General features: G+C 31.5%; 6 protein-coding genes across 7 annotated transcripts; 3 read left to right on the forward strand and 3 right to left on the reverse strand.

Moving 5' to 3' along the window:
- Nucleotides 1–1,200: 1,200 nt before the first annotated feature.
- Nucleotides 1,201–1,624, forward strand: LOC116775785 (uncharacterized). The gene has a single exon (XM_032668770.2). It carries the CDS (start codon nt 1,201–1,203, stop codon nt 1,399–1,401), a length of 201 nt encoding a protein of 66 aa, XP_032524661.2. The 3' UTR covers nt 1,402–1,624.
- Nucleotides 1,403–2,753, forward strand: LOC116775784 (GPI mannosyltransferase 1). The gene has a single exon (XM_032668769.2). It carries the CDS (start codon nt 1,403–1,405, stop codon nt 2,675–2,677), a length of 1,275 nt encoding a protein of 424 aa, XP_032524660.2. The 3' UTR covers nt 2,678–2,753.
- LOC116775787 (mitochondrial import inner membrane translocase subunit Tim10) lies at nt 2,750–4,552 on the reverse strand. 2 transcript variants are annotated; one of them, XM_061525190.1, is made up of 3 exons: nt 4,415–4,552; nt 3,814–3,981; nt 2,750–3,163 (listed from the first exon to the last, which is right to left on the reverse strand). In XM_061525190.1, exons 2-3 carry the CDS (start codon nt 3,953–3,955, stop codon nt 3,021–3,023), a joined length of 285 nt encoding a protein of 94 aa, XP_061381174.1. In that variant the 5' UTR covers nt 3,956–3,981; nt 4,415–4,552; the 3' UTR covers nt 2,750–3,020. The 2 variants fall into 2 exon arrangements, with proteins under 2 accessions (XP_061381174.1, XP_032524664.1); XM_032668773.2 differs by having other exon boundaries at nt 4,408–4,547.
- Nucleotides 4,553–5,283: 731 nt separating this feature from the next.
- Nucleotides 5,284–6,695, forward strand: LOC116775604 (UPF0488 protein CG14286). Its single transcript, XM_032668525.2, has 3 exons — nt 5,284–5,653; nt 5,922–6,056; nt 6,367–6,695. Exons 1-3 carry the CDS (start codon nt 5,464–5,466, stop codon nt 6,639–6,641), a joined length of 600 nt encoding a protein of 199 aa, XP_032524416.1. The 5' UTR covers nt 5,284–5,463; the 3' UTR covers nt 6,642–6,695.
- Nucleotides 6,696–7,364: 669 nt separating this feature from the next.
- Nucleotides 7,365–9,343, reverse strand: LOC116775603 (uncharacterized). Its single transcript, XM_032668524.2, has 4 exons — nt 9,202–9,343; nt 8,964–9,132; nt 8,548–8,797; nt 7,365–8,056 (listed from the first exon to the last, which is right to left on the reverse strand). The coding sequence occupies exons 1-4, from the start codon at nt 9,320–9,322 to the stop codon at nt 7,601–7,603; spliced, it is 996 nt and encodes a 331-aa protein (XP_032524415.2). The 5' UTR covers nt 9,323–9,343; the 3' UTR covers nt 7,365–7,600.
- Nucleotides 9,344–9,353: 10 nt separating this feature from the next.
- Nucleotides 9,354–17,797, reverse strand: LOC116775606 (coatomer subunit delta). The gene is made up of 15 exons (XM_061525184.1): nt 17,655–17,797; nt 17,459–17,498; nt 17,265–17,385; nt 16,764–16,866; nt 16,560–16,679; nt 15,314–15,373; nt 14,646–14,754; nt 13,877–13,964; nt 13,283–13,426; nt 12,623–12,699; nt 11,952–12,040; nt 11,429–11,576; nt 10,763–10,874; nt 10,199–10,321; nt 9,354–9,728 (listed from the first exon to the last, which is right to left on the reverse strand). The coding sequence occupies exons 1-15, from the start codon at nt 17,655–17,657 to the stop codon at nt 9,560–9,562; spliced, it is 1,506 nt and encodes a 501-aa protein (XP_061381168.1). The 5' UTR covers nt 17,658–17,797; the 3' UTR covers nt 9,354–9,559.
- Nucleotides 17,798–17,873: the final 76 nt, after the last annotated feature.

Here is a 17,873-nt window from a genome sequence, read left to right on the forward strand (position 1 = left end):
CAATCTTATTTACCATTGAGACTAGTTTTAGTAGCAAGATTTTCATGTTACATTTTTTTTTCTTAATATTACTAAATGATAGCAAAAGTCCGTTTTTATTCAAAATAAGGTATAATTAGTCCTGTTTACTCGATACTACGATATTTTATTCATAGTTTCTTAGTAATTTAAATTTATTCTCGTATCAGTTTAAATCCCCGTACGAATATTAATATACTTGGTACATTTGCGATAATTTGTTATAATTTTTTCTAACAGAAAACAACTTCCAAGAAGTCCGCTGTGATCGCGTCTTCGAGGCTATGCGACAGTGTTGTCTAAAACATAAACCCGTGTCATTAGTTTGCGAAGGTTACCGCTTGGAGCCGAGGGTTTTCGCCCCCGTGACTGATCGACCAGCTAAGGAGTAAGAACATAAAGATTATACATTTAATACTGTAGCTTTGTCATCCTGTATTGATCTTAGTATTGTTTAGTTATATTTTATAATGTCATTATTTTTTTATTACCGAAATAAATAAATAAACATATTCAGTAGAGTATTTAGTTTGTTGTAGAAATTTATTTACTTAAATTAAATTAGAATAGATTTCATATTGTCTAGTTTACAATGTCTGTGTTGGACAATAACTATTGATTACTTTGCCTACGTCTCAAGAGAAATGAAATCCCGTCCCATACAAGTATTGATGTGCAAATGTTAGTCATCTACACCGAACAGCTTTTCAACGCATGTCAGTATATTGGCTTTCTTATCGCAATTTGAATTCGTTTTAAAATTTCCGTTTCCTTTTTAAATATTAATTTTTTTCTGAGAATATCTGCTACGTGATAATGATGATCGATGATATGTGCATGATACTTTGTAAAGGCACTAACTAATTCATAATAATAGTTGCTTTAAAATTAGTGTCATAGTTCATCGAGTTGTTTAATGATTATGTAATTATATTGCTAGTAATAATTATTATTTTTTTATTTCTAGGTGATATGGACACACATCGTCGAAGCAAAACACTCGGTCAAAGAAGTTGGATATATAGATATCCTCGGACGTTTCAGATCACTTTCACCGTGTTGGGGCTCGGTGTGTTCTTCTCTAAGCCAATTTACGACATATTCTTCCGCGAGAGATTCGTTCCCGATCTAAGCGAACCTCCCACCACTTTTGAATATCAGAAGAAATCCTCTGATTAGGTTATGGAATCTGTCAGGAAAGCTAAAGATAGAATAGCGAAATATCCACTAATATTCGCGAAATGTTCTAAACAAGGCAGCCTATACGCGAAATGTGTCCTGCTCAGAGAGGATTCTGTGAGAAAAGACGACTGTGCTAAAGAATTTAAAGAATTCAACGCTTGTTTACAAACAGCCGCAAAAGAACTCAAAACAAGAATATAAAATGGAATCATTAAAAAAAATTTTAGGTTTTAGTTTTATTACACATTTGGGGATCGGTGTTAGCATTCGTGTTCTGCTTGTCCTCTACAGCACTATTCACGATAAACGTTTCGAGGTTCCGTACACTGATATAGATTACAAAGTGTTTTCCGACGCTGCCAAACATGTGTACGAGGGTAACTCGCCATACTTGCGTCACACATACCGCTACAGTCCCTTAATAGCTTTTTTATTAATACCAAACGTGTATTTAGCTCAATTCGGTAAACTATTGTTCGTTTTCTTCGACATCCTTGTGGCTATAGCCGTGAAGACGGTTGTCGAGAGACAGTTTCAAACGCATCCTAACGCTTCCAAAATTTCCACATTTTCCGCGCTCTACTGGATCTATAATCCGATGAGTGTTGCCATATCCACGCGAGGGAACGCCGATTCGTTGCCATGTTTCTTTATTATATTGTCTATACTGTTTCTTCAAACGGACGTCGTCAATGGACTATTAAAATATCTAATTTCTGGCATCTTCCTCGGTTTCTCAATACATCTGCGTCTCTATCCTTTAGCTTTGTCGTTCCCAATGTATCTCTCGCTCGGGGAATATAAAATTAATCGCCGCACTTCTTTCTCGGACGGCATTATTTCTCTTTTGCCGAACAAAAAGCAGATAGTTTTAACTTTAAGTTGCATTTTGACACTATCAGCGCTGACTCTCTTCATGTATTATATATACGGCTATGAATTTTTATTTGAAACCTATCTCTACCACGCCACAAGGAAAGATACTAAACATAATTTCTCTATACTATTCTATTATTCGTATCTGACCAAAGACAATTTATCGTTTGATTTAGTAAAACTTCTGCTTTTATTTTGTTTGGTTGTCGTATTGTTCGTCGTCAGTATGACTTTCGGCGTTAATTCCGAGACTCTGCCGTTTGCTTTGTTTGCTGAGACGTTTCTTTTAGTGGCATTCAATAGCGTGATGACGTCACAATATTTTATTTGGTTTTTGTCCTTACTACCCTTAGTAGCCCACAGTTTCGAAATGACAGCTTCCAAAGCGGTTGTTCTATTTGCTCTATGGTTAGGTACACAAGGCGCTTGGCTTGTCTATGGCTATATCTTGGAGTTTCTGAACAGAGATGTTTTTCTGCATATTTGGCTGAAAAGTATGATTTTCTTTATCTCCAACGTATTCATTTTCTCGCAGCTCTTAGAAACTTATAAACCCCGTTTTGGTTTCGGGTATATTGACAGAGTAGACAAAAATAAATAACTCGTAGAGTTTATATGTATTTAGTAATTTAAAATGTAGTTATTAGATATTGGAAATTAAATAAAAATAATATATGTTTCATAGTTTTATTTCTACAAACTAATATACAACTATAATAAACAAGTACTGAAATGCATCTCTGTGCAAGTTATTAGACACTGAGTTTTATAAAAACTTTCGTATCTGTAAATTAAGAAAACAGAAACAATAATTCCGTAATACAACAGCTGTTATTTATTGATACTGTATTAATATTAATTAACAAAATAAGAAAAAAGAAGTCCAAAAACAATGGAACCTTTTTGGTATGACAAAATTGTTGTCTATGGTTTGCATATATCAACTACTTCTTGTCTTGTAAGTTGATTTTGGTCAAATCAGCCTCGGCCTCCCCTTGAGACATGTTGGATAGCTTCTTCCCGATACGCTCATGGACATCGAGATATTTGGCTACGCAACGATCAAGACATACTGACTCTCCTTTACCTGAATAAATAAATATGAAAAATATTCTTAAATTATCTATAATATTGATAAATTTATCATCTATATAAAAAAATTATAAAGCAAATAGTTTATCAGTAGTTGTGAATATTGGCACATTTAAACAATAACCGTGACATAACAAAAATTTGAGGTTTTTTTATATCCCATTAAATTTAAAATTTGTAAAGAAATATAAAGGTTGCCGAGCAAATCACTTTCGCCCTCACAACTAGCTGTTACCCCTTATTACTTTCATTATAGTATATATTTGTCTTTTATATTAATTTCTTTGAAATGTCACGATCATGTTGAAAGTGAATGTTTAGAAACATCTTCCAAACAATTCATAATAAAAATGTGTAATCTACATAATGGTACAGATATATTAAAACCCGTCCATTAGTTTTGGTGTTTAAGAGTAACAAACCTTCACACATACATACATGCATTTAGACAACCATCATCTTATAATATAAATAACATATATAACCTAGACTTTTATATATTTAAAAAAATCTAAATTTAAATATGATTATTTATACTTGTTTGACATACATACATACTCACAATATTCTTATTATTCAGAAATATTTATCCTTGTATGTCCTTGTATGTATATTTAAAATAATTCCAACACTTGACACACATACCTAATTCAGGTTCATGGTATTTAACGGGGATGCATTTCCGATGACAGGCGCTAACCAGTCGGTTGTACATATCGGACATCATTTCTATCTCCAACTCCTGGACGAGCTGCAACTTGGCAGGGTCGAGCAATGGAACGGCCATCTTAAACTAATTTCAAGAAAATATACCTGAAATTTTATAAATATATATGATTAAGTCTGTTAAATTCCAACTATGTATTATAAGGTATAGTTAAATAATTGAACTGATAGTATATTATTATTGTAATATGAATTGGTTCCCGCTTTGAACAACAGCAAATTTTATTCTTTCTTATTTATTTTTTGTTGTTTCAACAGCAGCATGAATACTTTTGTATGAGACATTTAAAAAACAACATTTTCTAGATGGATTTTATTGTTTAACTTATTATTGCTTTTCTGAACATTTAATGCTTTAGTAAAGAGATTAAAATTAATGTATATGAGATGGATTGACTTCTATAGTACACGAGTTTTTAGTTATGGCAGCAAAATCAATATAATCAACTTATTTACAAATTTCAATTATTATGAATCCGTTAAGCTCGGTGATCTTAATGTAATAACAATGACCTTTAACTCGAACTTTCAAAGCTTCCTGTAAATGTCCTCGTATTGTCCTTCGTTAGCTCTGCGCATACGTTCACGCGCTTTCATATTCTCAATACGACGCCCATTTATAGAGTTCTTCGCGACGACAAACAATGATAGACTCGTTACCGTGATTGCAAGCCTGGAAAAATATAAATGTGTATTGAATAAACCTATAATTATAATGATAGCAACAGATCGCTTAGAAAAACTTTATAAATTATTCATAAATTCACCACAATCAATTTTGAGGTGCTCGCCTGATACCAGTATAGTTATTTGGTAATATGTACTTATCAAAATAACCTCTAAAGAGGAGGTAATAGTTACGAAATTTGTAAATTTCAAGCTCACCACAGCAAACAAAAGGCAATGCAAACAATGAAAAGTGATTTATAAATTAATGACTTACCAGGAGATAGTAATTTTCCCAAATTTTCCAAGAGACATTCCTTCTTTTAACCAAAATTTATGACAATTACAAATTAAGATTTGACAATTGACATAATATTCGAGGTTAGAACTTTTTTTTATGCGTGAGTTAATAAATGTACTTTTTGACAAACTAATGCAAGTGCAACATAATAATGAATAATATATTAAAAACAATTTATCATTCGCGGTTAATATAAAGAAATATTTTATATCTTTAATTTTTCAGATTCGTTACATTAATCTTACTTCCTAATTATTATTATTTATATATAGGCGCGTTTAGTCTAATGATGCAATAAACTATTGAATCATAATTTTTTATCTATGTCACCAATTACACATCTGTATTCATATAGGTTATCATTGGGATGACTATTAAGTCAAGCAACGTTTAATTTTTAATCTGTACTAATGGCAATAATAGATTAACGTAGAGAAGCTTCACTGTTTGAAATGACTGTTATTGTCAAAAGCATAAAAACAAAACGTGGGGTATAATAATTTTAACAAAACTTATTAGGTTAAAGTGTATTTTTATCACAAATCCACTCAGACCTCTTTTAATATCATATAAGAAACCTAACATATATTATTTTACCAAAAATGCCGAAAGCAACCAAATTGCATAGCAAGGGCAAAACAAACAGCATTCAGAAGTGCTATAAAGCTGATAAAGATGGTACAGACGCCGCGGATCCCGAGGAGTCGGTCAGAGAGTTCCAGTTACAACTATGCTGGTGCATCCAACAGTTAGAAAGAACACTAGCCGAAAAGAAGGGAAATGAAAAGCAATGTAAGAAAATATTGAATGAGAAGAATTTTTCATCAACCTTACTCATGTATTTTTATGTTTGAAACTCATTTTTATTAAAAATAATGAAATTCACTATTCCATTTAGGTGGATTGAGTGACTATCATATGGATGGTCAAAATGAACTACATAGACATTAATTCATAACTAATCTTCAAAGCTCAACTTTCTCATGTATTGAAACTATAACTTAATCGAATTTCTCCATTTATTGATTATACAGTAATGTTAATTTATTTTTATTTACAGTACAAGAAGCATGGAAGGTTTTGACAGTGTTGAAAAACAACAACCAACCAATAGTAAGAAAAAGACAATTAATGAGAACACATTTTGGAGATTATAGAGCTAAAATGGCAGCAGAAGAAAAGAAATTAGCCAAAAGTAGGTGTTTAGTAATACCTAGCTAACAATTCAGTCACACCTAGATACCTACTTGCTTAGATTTTAATATTCTAGCACAGATAATAAATTATATTTTCAAATTTTTCTTGTGAATTTTCATTTATTTATAATCTGCGTTTGATAATTTATCATTTGGGCTAGAAATAAACGAAATTGTATGTAAATATTTAATGAAATGTAAAAATATTGATATTTGTTTCTATAATTTATGTAATATTATATGTAAGCATAAATTCTTTTTACATTAAATCTTATAGTTTTATTTCATTCACTGTAATATTATTTTCAGTGGCAAGCAAAATTAAGATTTCCGAAAGTCCAGCCCAACCGAAAGCTAAGTTTTTGCGAAAGTCAGCATTTTTGGCCACAGGAAATAGTTCTTTCAAATTCAATTTTAATGTAACACAGGAAACAGAGAGCGATTTAAGTAAAGATGGCAACACAGAAGCAGATACTAGTGATGTAGACAAAAAAGAGAGTATGCGCAACGTAAATAATGATAAAATTAACTTTTCCGCTCCTAGTTCGGAATTTAAATTTAATTTTGATGTTGATAATGCTTAAGTCTATGATGTAGTTTATAGAGATATCGTTAAATAAATTTTATTTACAAAAATATTGTAGCTTTAAATCTTTATGAAACTTCCTTACTGATGAGACGTAACGGATTTGTGAACTTATTATTTCAAACATTTTTCTCTACATGTAACTTTCATTTAATTCTTATCACAGCTAAACCTTCTCGGCATGCATTTACAGGCATGTATAAATTTGAATGCAATATCTTATGAAGCAATTAATATTTTCCATCGCATTCCAAAGTCATTATAACATAAATGTACTAATATATTCTGGTTCTGTCCAATTTTATTTACTACCACAAGTTTGCACCCATCTTTGTAATCAACATGGGTACAACCATAAACAACCTGAAACTGTATAGTTCTATGATGCAAAATTAAATGAAGGGTGATTCATGAACACTATGCAATTATCTTAAAGAAAAATTTGACTATGTGCTTTCTAAGGTTCAATTTTCATTTAAATCAGAAATTAAATTTGCTTATACATTTTAGGGCCTATTCTGTATATATTATTTCCTGTAGCTTGTAAGATCAAAATACCCGCACAATTGGAACAGCAACTAATCAAATAGTCTTTTTTTTCAAGAAAACAAAATGGGTGAAAAATTTTTAAAGATTTTAACTTTCATTTGATCATGTTTTAAAGAAATAGATGAAATATTTACGCTGTCAGTGACATCAATACTTAGCTATTTAATGTTGTTTCTTAAATTACCGATTCATATATATTTTTTTTTTAAAATAAACTCTATTTTTGTCCTTAATTATTTCCCAATAATTTTATGATTCGTATAAAAAAATTGTCTCTAATATATTCTCTTATTTTATCTACAGTGTTGGTCGTAAATTTTTGAATAGGTATGAAAGTTTTTTTTTATCTTTTATTACATTTGCAATGACTTTACTGAAGTTATATTTATCTCAATTAAAATTATTATTTCACTGAACCCCATCATCTTTACTGTCTTCTTCAGCACGACTCCAACTTTCTGGTGAATCGCTGCACAAAGCAGGGTAAGTTCCCATACCAGCCATGCCAGTGTAATTTCTTATTTTCTGAGCGCATTCGTAGTCGTTTTGGAAGCTATGAGAGTTTGGAACGGAAAAACCGACAGGTAACTCGTAATCTTTGAAATAAGCACCCCATGTCGCTATACCTAATAAAATATTACTACGCTTATTTATTAAAGCGCCCCCCTCGACGCCATGATATTTTTTGCACAGCTCGTTGCCCGCTTCGAACATAGCAAACGTACAGGAATGGTAGCACGGCACTTCGAAGGCGTTTATTAAATTATTGTATGATAAAATTTTATGACATAAATCCAACCCAACCGCTACATCCAATTCTACCAAATCTATGGTGCGTAACCAAATCGGTATATTTTCTAATGACTGGAAACAAAATTTATAATTATATAAATATAATGTCGTCAAACAAATATGTGAGAATAATTATAATCGAACAGAGAAAACATATATTATATCGAAAGAAGATATAAGGAATATTATCTTTAAGTAAAAATACATTTAAAAAAAATCCTCTTATACACGGCAATGACAATTTAGAATATGACTAGTGCTGTACCGTGTGTCCCAAAGAGGAAGATTACATCAATAACTTTTCTATTATTTCTTATTAATTCTCTACAGATCAAATTCTATGTATACATGTGTTCAGTGGGCACTGAAAAATTATGAAATGAGAAAGTAAGTCCTTTCAATATGCGAGTACGACAAAATCTATTTGGTCAAAGAAAATGTCTACAAATGTCTTTTAAAGATCACACTCACTAGTACTGTTTGATGAAACTTATAAAAGTTGCTCTAGACTAAAAATCGATGTTTATATATTTTAGAAGATACCGCAGTAACATTTATAGTACCTTTGTGAAGGCGTATCCAACAACTTTATTATCGAATTCCTCAAATTTCAGTTCGTTAAACCACTTGAAAGAATGGTCAGTTCTCTCTTTTTCTATGGGTGGTATCGTCTGCCATTTCTTCACCGCCCCAGTGGTGACAATGAAACCGATATTATCGTACAGCTGTTTACTCCAATGCGACGGCATCACTAGCGCTTTAACTCTCAGACGTTGGTGATTATACATTACACTCGTAAAAGCCACCTTTAGTCTAGAATAGTCATACAATTCTAAAATTAATATATTTTTATTTGCACTAATAGATTGTTATGAATCTGAACACCTAATGTGCAATATTCGTTTTCATAATCATAATTTTATTTCGATCATTGATGGGTATTATATAATAATATTTTTGTAATATAATTCATACATACTTATAAACGCATCTGGCCGCACTTATAAATATATTTTCGTCTATACAAACGGCTGTACACAAGTATGGTACAGTTTTATTAACGGAATGCACCACACTCGCTATCCACGGATAATTTGCTTCGTACGCTACTGTACCACGCACTCTATAGTTTCGTAAGTGCGGAAAAACTAAAAACATGAAATGTCGATTAAATTTTAACTAATACGCAAAACTAACGAATACCATCAATTCCTGACATGATGTTGACAAATTGAATGCATTTTCTTCCTTAACACCATCTCTCAAATATGGAGCCTTGTAGTAATATGCATTGAAGGAATCAATAGTCAAAATAGCAACCAACAATAAAGTTATCATGTTACGTTTCACACAAAATAAAACCAACAGCCACGATATCGATAATTTTATTACATCTACATAAAATTTATAACGACGTGTTCAAATAAAGTGGATTATTAAATAATATTAAAAATATTCATGTAATATATATGTAACGCAAAAAAAAAGTCGGCCATATTGTAATTCAAACGTCATACATCCGTTATATAAAAATTAAAGAAAGACAGTTTTAAAGTAATACAATATATTTTATATTTATACAATTTCATATTTATCAGGATGGAATGATATTTCCTGTGAGAAATCTACATTGTTGCCTTCTTCGGCTGTTGTCACTTTCGTGGCGGTCAACATAGCGAGCGGCGTCTCAGACGTCCAAGTGACAGATAGCGGGAAAAAGTCATTGCGAATAGCGGGAGTGACGCTGGAAGTTATAAATATTACATTTAAACGTAAAATAAAGTGATTTACATGGTTTACAAACATTATATATAAATATAAAGTTAGCGGATTTGTACTTAATATAAATAATTGCTTCTTTTTCAGTTACCAAACCTACGGAATATATAGATAGTATCAAACGATTTTTCTGTTTAGTTTCATGATGAAAACCTGTGCATACTCGATAAATCGTGTCAATGAATTCAACATGAATGATTAAAAAAAAATTGTCTCGTAATAAAATTATTATATATTATATAATTAAAAAAAATATATATACAGAAAAACACTTTTGTATAAAAGAGTTTTCTAATAAGCTTATAATTAATGAATGCATAAATCAACTTACCTCACACCTTATATAATTATGAAGAAATTGCAGTGATAAATGTTATTCTACTTTTATTTTGTGTATAACTCACAATGTATAATAATATCTGATAGAATACTCACGTAAACTCAAGTGTGCCGGACTTCTGTTGTTTGTTAATGAGCGGAATGTTCCACACCAACATTTTACCTTTCTGTGTATAACTTCCCTCCCATTGATGAACTACTAGTGAAGTGTTACCAGCGCTGTGTAATAGGTACATATATATTTATTTTTTCAGGGTTGCCACTATGAAGGTTTCATTTATTTGGTGAATTGTTTATATAAAGTGGATTATTTTGTTAAATTATTAGGATAACCTATACTTATATAGACCTGGAACGCATGTGACAAATCTCAACAACATAATATATTGAATTTGCAACAGCAATTCTAAAGCCTTTTATTACTCTATATTTTATTTATATAATAATATATTTAAAATCAAACCGAAATCATTACTATATAGTTTCATACAAAAAATTGTTTGAAAGCTTACATATAAGGGACATAGTTACACCGGAACATTCTCTGATTGATTGCTTGACCGATTTTAGTGAAAATAATCAGTTAGATAGTAATCCTATTTAATAAAATCCAGGATATATATATATATTTTTTTTAGAATACAATAAAAGTGTACTCACGGTAGTGGGATGTTGATGTTAACATCGGCCAGTGCCAAATGTTCTTGCTCCAATTCATATTCTATGTTGACGTCACAAGTGCCGTTAGCGCCCTCTGACGGCCAGCAGTTTACTGGATAAAATGAAAAAATTAATACAAATGCCAAATATATATTATTATTTTATATAGATAACAATGAAATGATTGTTTATATAATTACTGTTCTATATAATCTCGTCATAAATTAGTTTTTACACAACTCTAACAGATATTCATTATCTGCAATGTACTTATTAATTACTTCAATGTAATATATTATTGAAGAAATATATAAATTTTCTCGGAGACTTAAGTATTTCCTTAACATTAAAATTTTTGCTTGCATACATATATTTTCTATGAAGCTATTTGCTACAGAGAATAAAATGAAAAGAATCATGCTATAAACCTACCTGAATTTTTTTTTAATGTTAATTTGTTTTATAATTTAAACTTATGGTAAGAAGCTTGCACCAAACTTGACACAGCGAGTTTAAAGTTTTTCACTTACAAAATCATCGCAAATGTAACTACCAACTCATAACAGTTTGTTAAATTTGGGCAATAATGAAAAATACAATATTTTATTTCATTAAACCACACGTTTTTGGAATCAGTATTAATATAGTATCATTAGTCTATCCAACCTGACAGCGGTTGTGGCGTGTCCCCAGTGTTGGCGAGGCGCCACTTCAGTACACCGACGTCGCTGTTGACTGGGAAGGCGCGCTGAGCCGCCTTCAGGCGGACCACACCCGATGTACGGAAATGTTCCTTGTCCACATTAGGATGAGTCTAGAAGAGGTTTCATACATAGTTATATAATCTGTCAAAGTGTCGTCACCGATTACATCACGACCTGTCAGTTTGTTACAAATTATAAATTTAAATATTTGTTTGACATCTAGATAGCCTACAGATAGCCACATATTTGTTTTTGTATAAAATTAGTTTCGATTAGAATCTGTAAGATGTATAGAATAGAAAAATTATCGAATTAAAATTAATAATTTAGTCTATTACAACAAAAACTAACGCTATTAGGAAGTGCGTTTGTTAATTTTATCATCATTACACACATTCACACACACACACGCACGCACGCACGCACGCACACACACACACATATATATATATATATAACATTTGATTTGTAACAAATTCCAATACCTGTAGCTGAAGAGGTCTCGCGTCTTTGTTGTCAACATGAACTTGTATCTTTCCAAACTGCTCATTTGATATACGCAGAGTGAGCAATCCTGGAATAATAATGAAATAAATATATATTATATGCATTAATTTTATACTAATTTTAGGTGTATAAGTATATCGGCGCAATTCATATTATTTGAATAACTAATAATTAAGAGTAGTTGAAATTATCAGGTGTCCCCCTTATAAGCACTTCCAGAGCCACCTGTGCAAGTGAAGTCACAACAATGTTGGTATAAATAGAGGCGGCAGTACAGACTACTGATAGTCTCACTCGAGCCGTTGCAGAGATCAGACCTCTACAAAACAAGGGATTCGTCAAACCGTCTATGGGGTTACCTTAAATACCTTAGAGCCTAATGACAGTCAAGAATAAAGTCATTGATGACGTCAGTTATGCTGACGTCACTCTTTTTAAAACCATGGCTTGGGCCCTACTCCGACATATATATATGTTCCACAATATCTATGATACTATTCTAAATATTAATATAATAAATCAAATAGAAAGTTAAATTAAATAAATATATGTATGTATATATGAGGTATATTTATATATTTCCGTCTAAGCGCAATTTTCACGGTCACCTAGTATATTATATATGCACATAGATTTAAACAAAACGTACCAGAAAGTTCAAAGCTCTGTATATCACCATCTCTGCCGGCCACCAGATTCAATCTTTCCTCAAATCTCAAATGTACGCTGGAAATATATTACAATACATATTATTGTATTTATATATAAATGTTAATATGATGTATGTATGTATGTATATACAATATAAGCCAATTAAGAACATTATTTTTGTTCCACTAATTATTCTTAATGAAAAATCAATAGTCAGATTTGCTTTCAAATCTTAATACTTTTTCTTTCTCCAGTCATAACATCACTTAATAACTCAAACAAGGATATCATTATTTAACTCACTTTAACAAATTACTGTTTTTTTTTTATCTTTATAGACAGCACAGTTATAAATTAAATGAGACCTAACTGTTGTAATAAATGCAATTTATTAGATTTTTTTTTATGAGAATTTCATGAAAAAAACTTCAGATATAAAATAAATGACAATGAGCTATGATTTTATTCAAAGTGGGGCCTCATTCTACAAAGGCCCCTATATTACTTGTCATAAGGGGCCCTATATCAACAGTGTTAAAAATAATAGAGCCCCTATATGTACACAATACAGGTGTTAAACGTGACAAGGGGCCCTAGGTGTACAGGGTGTTTAGTATAACAAAGGGCCGTATTATACAGGTGTTCATTATAAACTCACTCCTTGTTATTAGTCGTAACAACCGTCTTCTCTATCTTGACCGGGGCTGCTGCTACGTCTCCTTCGCTTCTAAGACGAGACACGAAGCTCTCTGTATCCGTGCCTCGAGATCCGAGCTTCATGGCCGAACGGGTTGTGGTACGACTGTGGGTATAAACAAAATATTTTTGTATGAAGATATATATATGTACTTATGTTAATTTTAATGCAGTGATTATAGAATTTTATATTAGATTTAGTTCCTCTCAAATCCGTTTCAATTATATTTCAGAGATAATTTTAAAATTTAGTACAGCTTTTTAATTATGATTATTTTAAACAGTATCCTATTAGTGAGTTTGTATATTTTCCTTCCAAATATATTCTTCATATATCATAACTTAACCAATGTTATACATCGAGTAGATTACATTTAGATAAGCTCAGTATAGTCTTTGTCTTGTCTCCATATATATCTTATCTGTGTAAAGAGTCTGTGCGAAGCAGGGCTGGTACCTAGTATATCATTATATATATATCACATTTTTACTAAATTTACCTATAATTTTATATTACATGTATCAATTATTTTGTTTAAATTTTTCATCTACATACGTTTCCCTGACAGGTGTTGTTGGTATTTTCTCTGTCGTCGGCTCAGAGGGAGTTGTCTGCGGTAGGGACGAACTACCGAAACCGCTTCCTGTTAACAAAAAAAAAATTAAAAATATTTATATATTGTTGCAAAAATATTTATTTCTATTATAATTTAATGTAGCATTTAATTTAAATCCATCAACGACCAAGACGTGATGCCAGGACCTCTGTGATAGCCACCAATTTCCAATCACTGTAGTAATTAAGTTATCGTGTCCTAACTTGGCTTGCTTTTAATTCAAGCAATAATCTAAACGTTTCTTATATCTACAGAGTATAAATATCTGCAATCTACACACATTTTATTTTAAATTTAATAAACTTAACAAGTACAAAGTTCGAATGTTGCTCGTTATATTTTAATTTTTGAATCGTCAAGTGTATAAACACCAAAAAGTGTAAGTTTTAGTATAGCCGAATAGTGTATCAGTATAGCCGAATAGTGTATCAGTATAGCCAAATAGTGTATCAGTATAGCCAAATAGTGTATCAGTATAGCCGAATAGTGTATCAGTATAGCCGAATAGTGTATCAGTATAGCCGAATAGTGTATCAGTATAGCCGAATAGTGTATCAGTATAGCCAAATAGTGTATCAGTATAGCCAAATAGCGTATCAGTATAGCCAAATAGCGTATCAGTATAGCCAAATAGTGTATCAGTATAGCCAAATAGTGTATCAGTATAGCCAAATAGTGTATCAGTATAGCCAAATAGTGTATAATTACCAAAACCAGAGGATCTCGGCGGTTGTCCCCTCTTAGCTGCTTCAAGTCGCTCTCTCTGTAGTTCCTTAGCGCGTTCCCTCATTCTATTAGCAGCTTCGCGCTCTTGAGTCTAAACATAAGAAGAAGAGAGTTTAGGCTGGTACAGAGACGGGGCGTTCACCACCTCCGTCTTAATGTCTACCCACCAGTGGATGGAAATATAATCAAGCACTATCCAGTCATTGTTAATATATACATAGAATGATTTATGTACTGAATCAGAATTTTTCAATGAAATTAATATTTTTTTTGTATTAAAAAAGTTACTCTATGTGCAAGAGAACAATATACATATATCTCATATATCAGAATAACTTATGAGATATAAAATGAATATATATTGTGTGAATTCGTCCAAATATAACCGTTAACATGGTTAAAGTTAAAATTTAAATTAGATAATGTCTAATGATAAATTGATGACACGAGCAGGATACGAACCTGGGACCTCCGTACCATAGAGAAGCAGTCGCTTTATCAACTAAGCTATCGCGTCACGACTGAAGTTGTTGAATTTAATTAATTAAAAGTCAGCTTTTTAACTAGTCTAATTTGTTACGTGTCTAAGAGACGGTACAAAGGTTGGATAGCAAATTTTTATTACGATATATAAATTTGTAGCTACTGACCTGCCTCACAGCCTGATAGATCTTCTCCTCGTGTGAATCCATCTCGACGAACGAGCGAACCTTGAATTTTATGTACCGTTATATAAATGTTAAACATTATTATAATATTTGTTGCTCCTTCACACAAAATCTGCTGAGCGGATTTTGATCAGACTCTCCAATCATATAGATTATATATCAGAATCGAATATAGGCTACAATTTGTCGCGAAATCCCATGAATTTTCCAACAGGAACTCAGTATGACAAATGTAATTTGTATAAAATGTATGTTATATTATAATTATTCCTTATTAGAAGGTCCACTCGGATGAAGTCGCTTCCAAAACGTAATATAAGAATTGTTTGGGATGTTGCTTATAGCTGAGATACTCTTTGTTATATTCGACCTCAAATACATCGTTTTATTAAAAGAATTATATGAATCATCTCAATATATTCCTAACGGAGAAAATTAATGAAAGTCCAAGTAAGCTCTGTTCCAACAATATCAAATTTAAAATCTATAAAAGTATGTTCTAGATATTATATATGGCTGATATATGTAAGGGTTTACCTTGCGGAGTGACCTATTCTAGTTTACCCTTCATCAGTCCTACTCGGTAACATATCAACTGATCACTATTACTATTGGTTGTATCGGTGAAACTTTGGTACAGCCATTTTAATTTTTGTAAAGGACAAATAGGTGGAATATCTTCCGCACCACAATATGATTCAATGAACACATTCCAGTCCTGATTGCCTAATTCCAATATGTTCGGAATCTTATAGGATCTAATGAAGAATATAGTAGCATGTATGTCAGGGCACTGTTTGCTTAGACTTAGTAAAATTATCTGAGCTTATATTGCTGTTTGAATGAGTCTAACTGATAAAAAAATATATGATGGAAGTTAATACTCGATGACAGAATGCGAACTGAATTAAATACTAAGTTATTATAATTTTGCAATGAACCAAAAATGATGATATATGCATTTACATAATTTCATTAATAGCAAAGCCCGTAAATGCTCCATGAGGGGGACATGAGTTTGTGGATGGGCATTGAAATGGAAGTTCAGACAAGGTTATGAAACTATTTAGATATAACCTAAGATGTCACTTGATTTCCTTATTCTGTCGGGCATAGCCGGTAGCTCACACGATATGCAGTGGCAAATACTAAAAATTTTATACCGCAACATAATCATAAGTAAGAGGCATAAAGATGTTAACTTAGCAAATATAAATGTCATATTTACCTGAGCCAAGTTAACACTTTCCCTGTAGCCGAGAGCGACAATTTCGTCGAAAGCAAACAGCAGATTGAAGGCCTGGTTCAAAATTTCAGCTTCCGTCAATTGGGTGCAATATTCTGGCACCTGATTAGAAATTTTTATATAAAACCTTTTACATATATACATAAATATATATAATATTTTGCAAAGAACCAAGTGTTGCCATACCACTCTACTGAAGAGTCTCAGTGTTTCCAAGTCTTCTAGAATGTTACTCGCTTTTGTAGTAATTAACAACATGTAAAGCTTGTCCAATGGCTGGTAGACATAACTATGAAATGGACAATTTAAGTATTTAAAATGTTTATAAACAAAAATGTTATATGTTATTTATAAATGTGTGAATATTTTGATTGCAAATGGTTTCATTTGAATGTATGTATTTATTGAAATAAACTAATATTTTTCAGATTTATAAAGCGATTTTAATGCCTTTTAGTGATTTTAATCCATCCATCCATTCATCCAGGGTGAATCCATTGAATACTTAGAGGTTTCATCTCATTTTAAGTGCATACTTCCAAAGTTTTGGTTATTTAGCAGCAACCGTGATCACGGGCAGACGAGATGAGATTCTTATTTCAGTTTTATTTCAATAAATACGCGCGAAAGTCTTATATCTCATTGTATGTTTTTAATTTAAACACTTAATAAATTTAATTTATTTACCGTACAGATTCTGTTTCTATAAAAGTATGCTGGCGGCCGCCTGTCATTAATTTAGGAAAGGCAGCCAGAAGCCCTTCTATACGTGCTTTCGTCATTTCAACGAATTGACGAGAAACTAACGCTGAAAGATATAGCATGTTTAGAAAATATACACCCTCTTTGATTGTTTAAACAGTCCAAATAAAATACTTTACCTTTCCCCGATTTCGTGCACACTGTTGCAGCTATAAGTACCTATAAGTTACAGAAACATTTAATTACACACAAGCCAAGACGCCCGACGTAACAAGTTTATCAAGACAACCCGTATGGATTAACAATCTAAATAATTATACAAGAAAAAAAAAATAAGATATTGTAATATCGTTAATTGATAAATAATTTAATTACCATTTTGAATTTATATCCTTTATATGCACTTTAAACAGAAAAATCATTAATTTTTAATCATTTGACAACGCACAACACGATGACGTGTAGATAGAAGTCCAAATTGACATTGACGTTTAACTAAGCTTTAAATATCTACGTTTTGATTTTGACAAAACATACATTATACAACACTAAATAATTTTATATTTTGTGAAAAGAAGATAAAGTATTTTATTT

This window comes from Danaus plexippus, chromosome 27 (assembly GCF_018135715.1).
Source record: "Danaus plexippus chromosome 27, MEX_DaPlex, whole genome shotgun sequence".
Classification (NCBI taxonomy): domain Eukaryota; kingdom Metazoa; phylum Arthropoda; class Insecta; order Lepidoptera; family Nymphalidae; genus Danaus; species Danaus plexippus.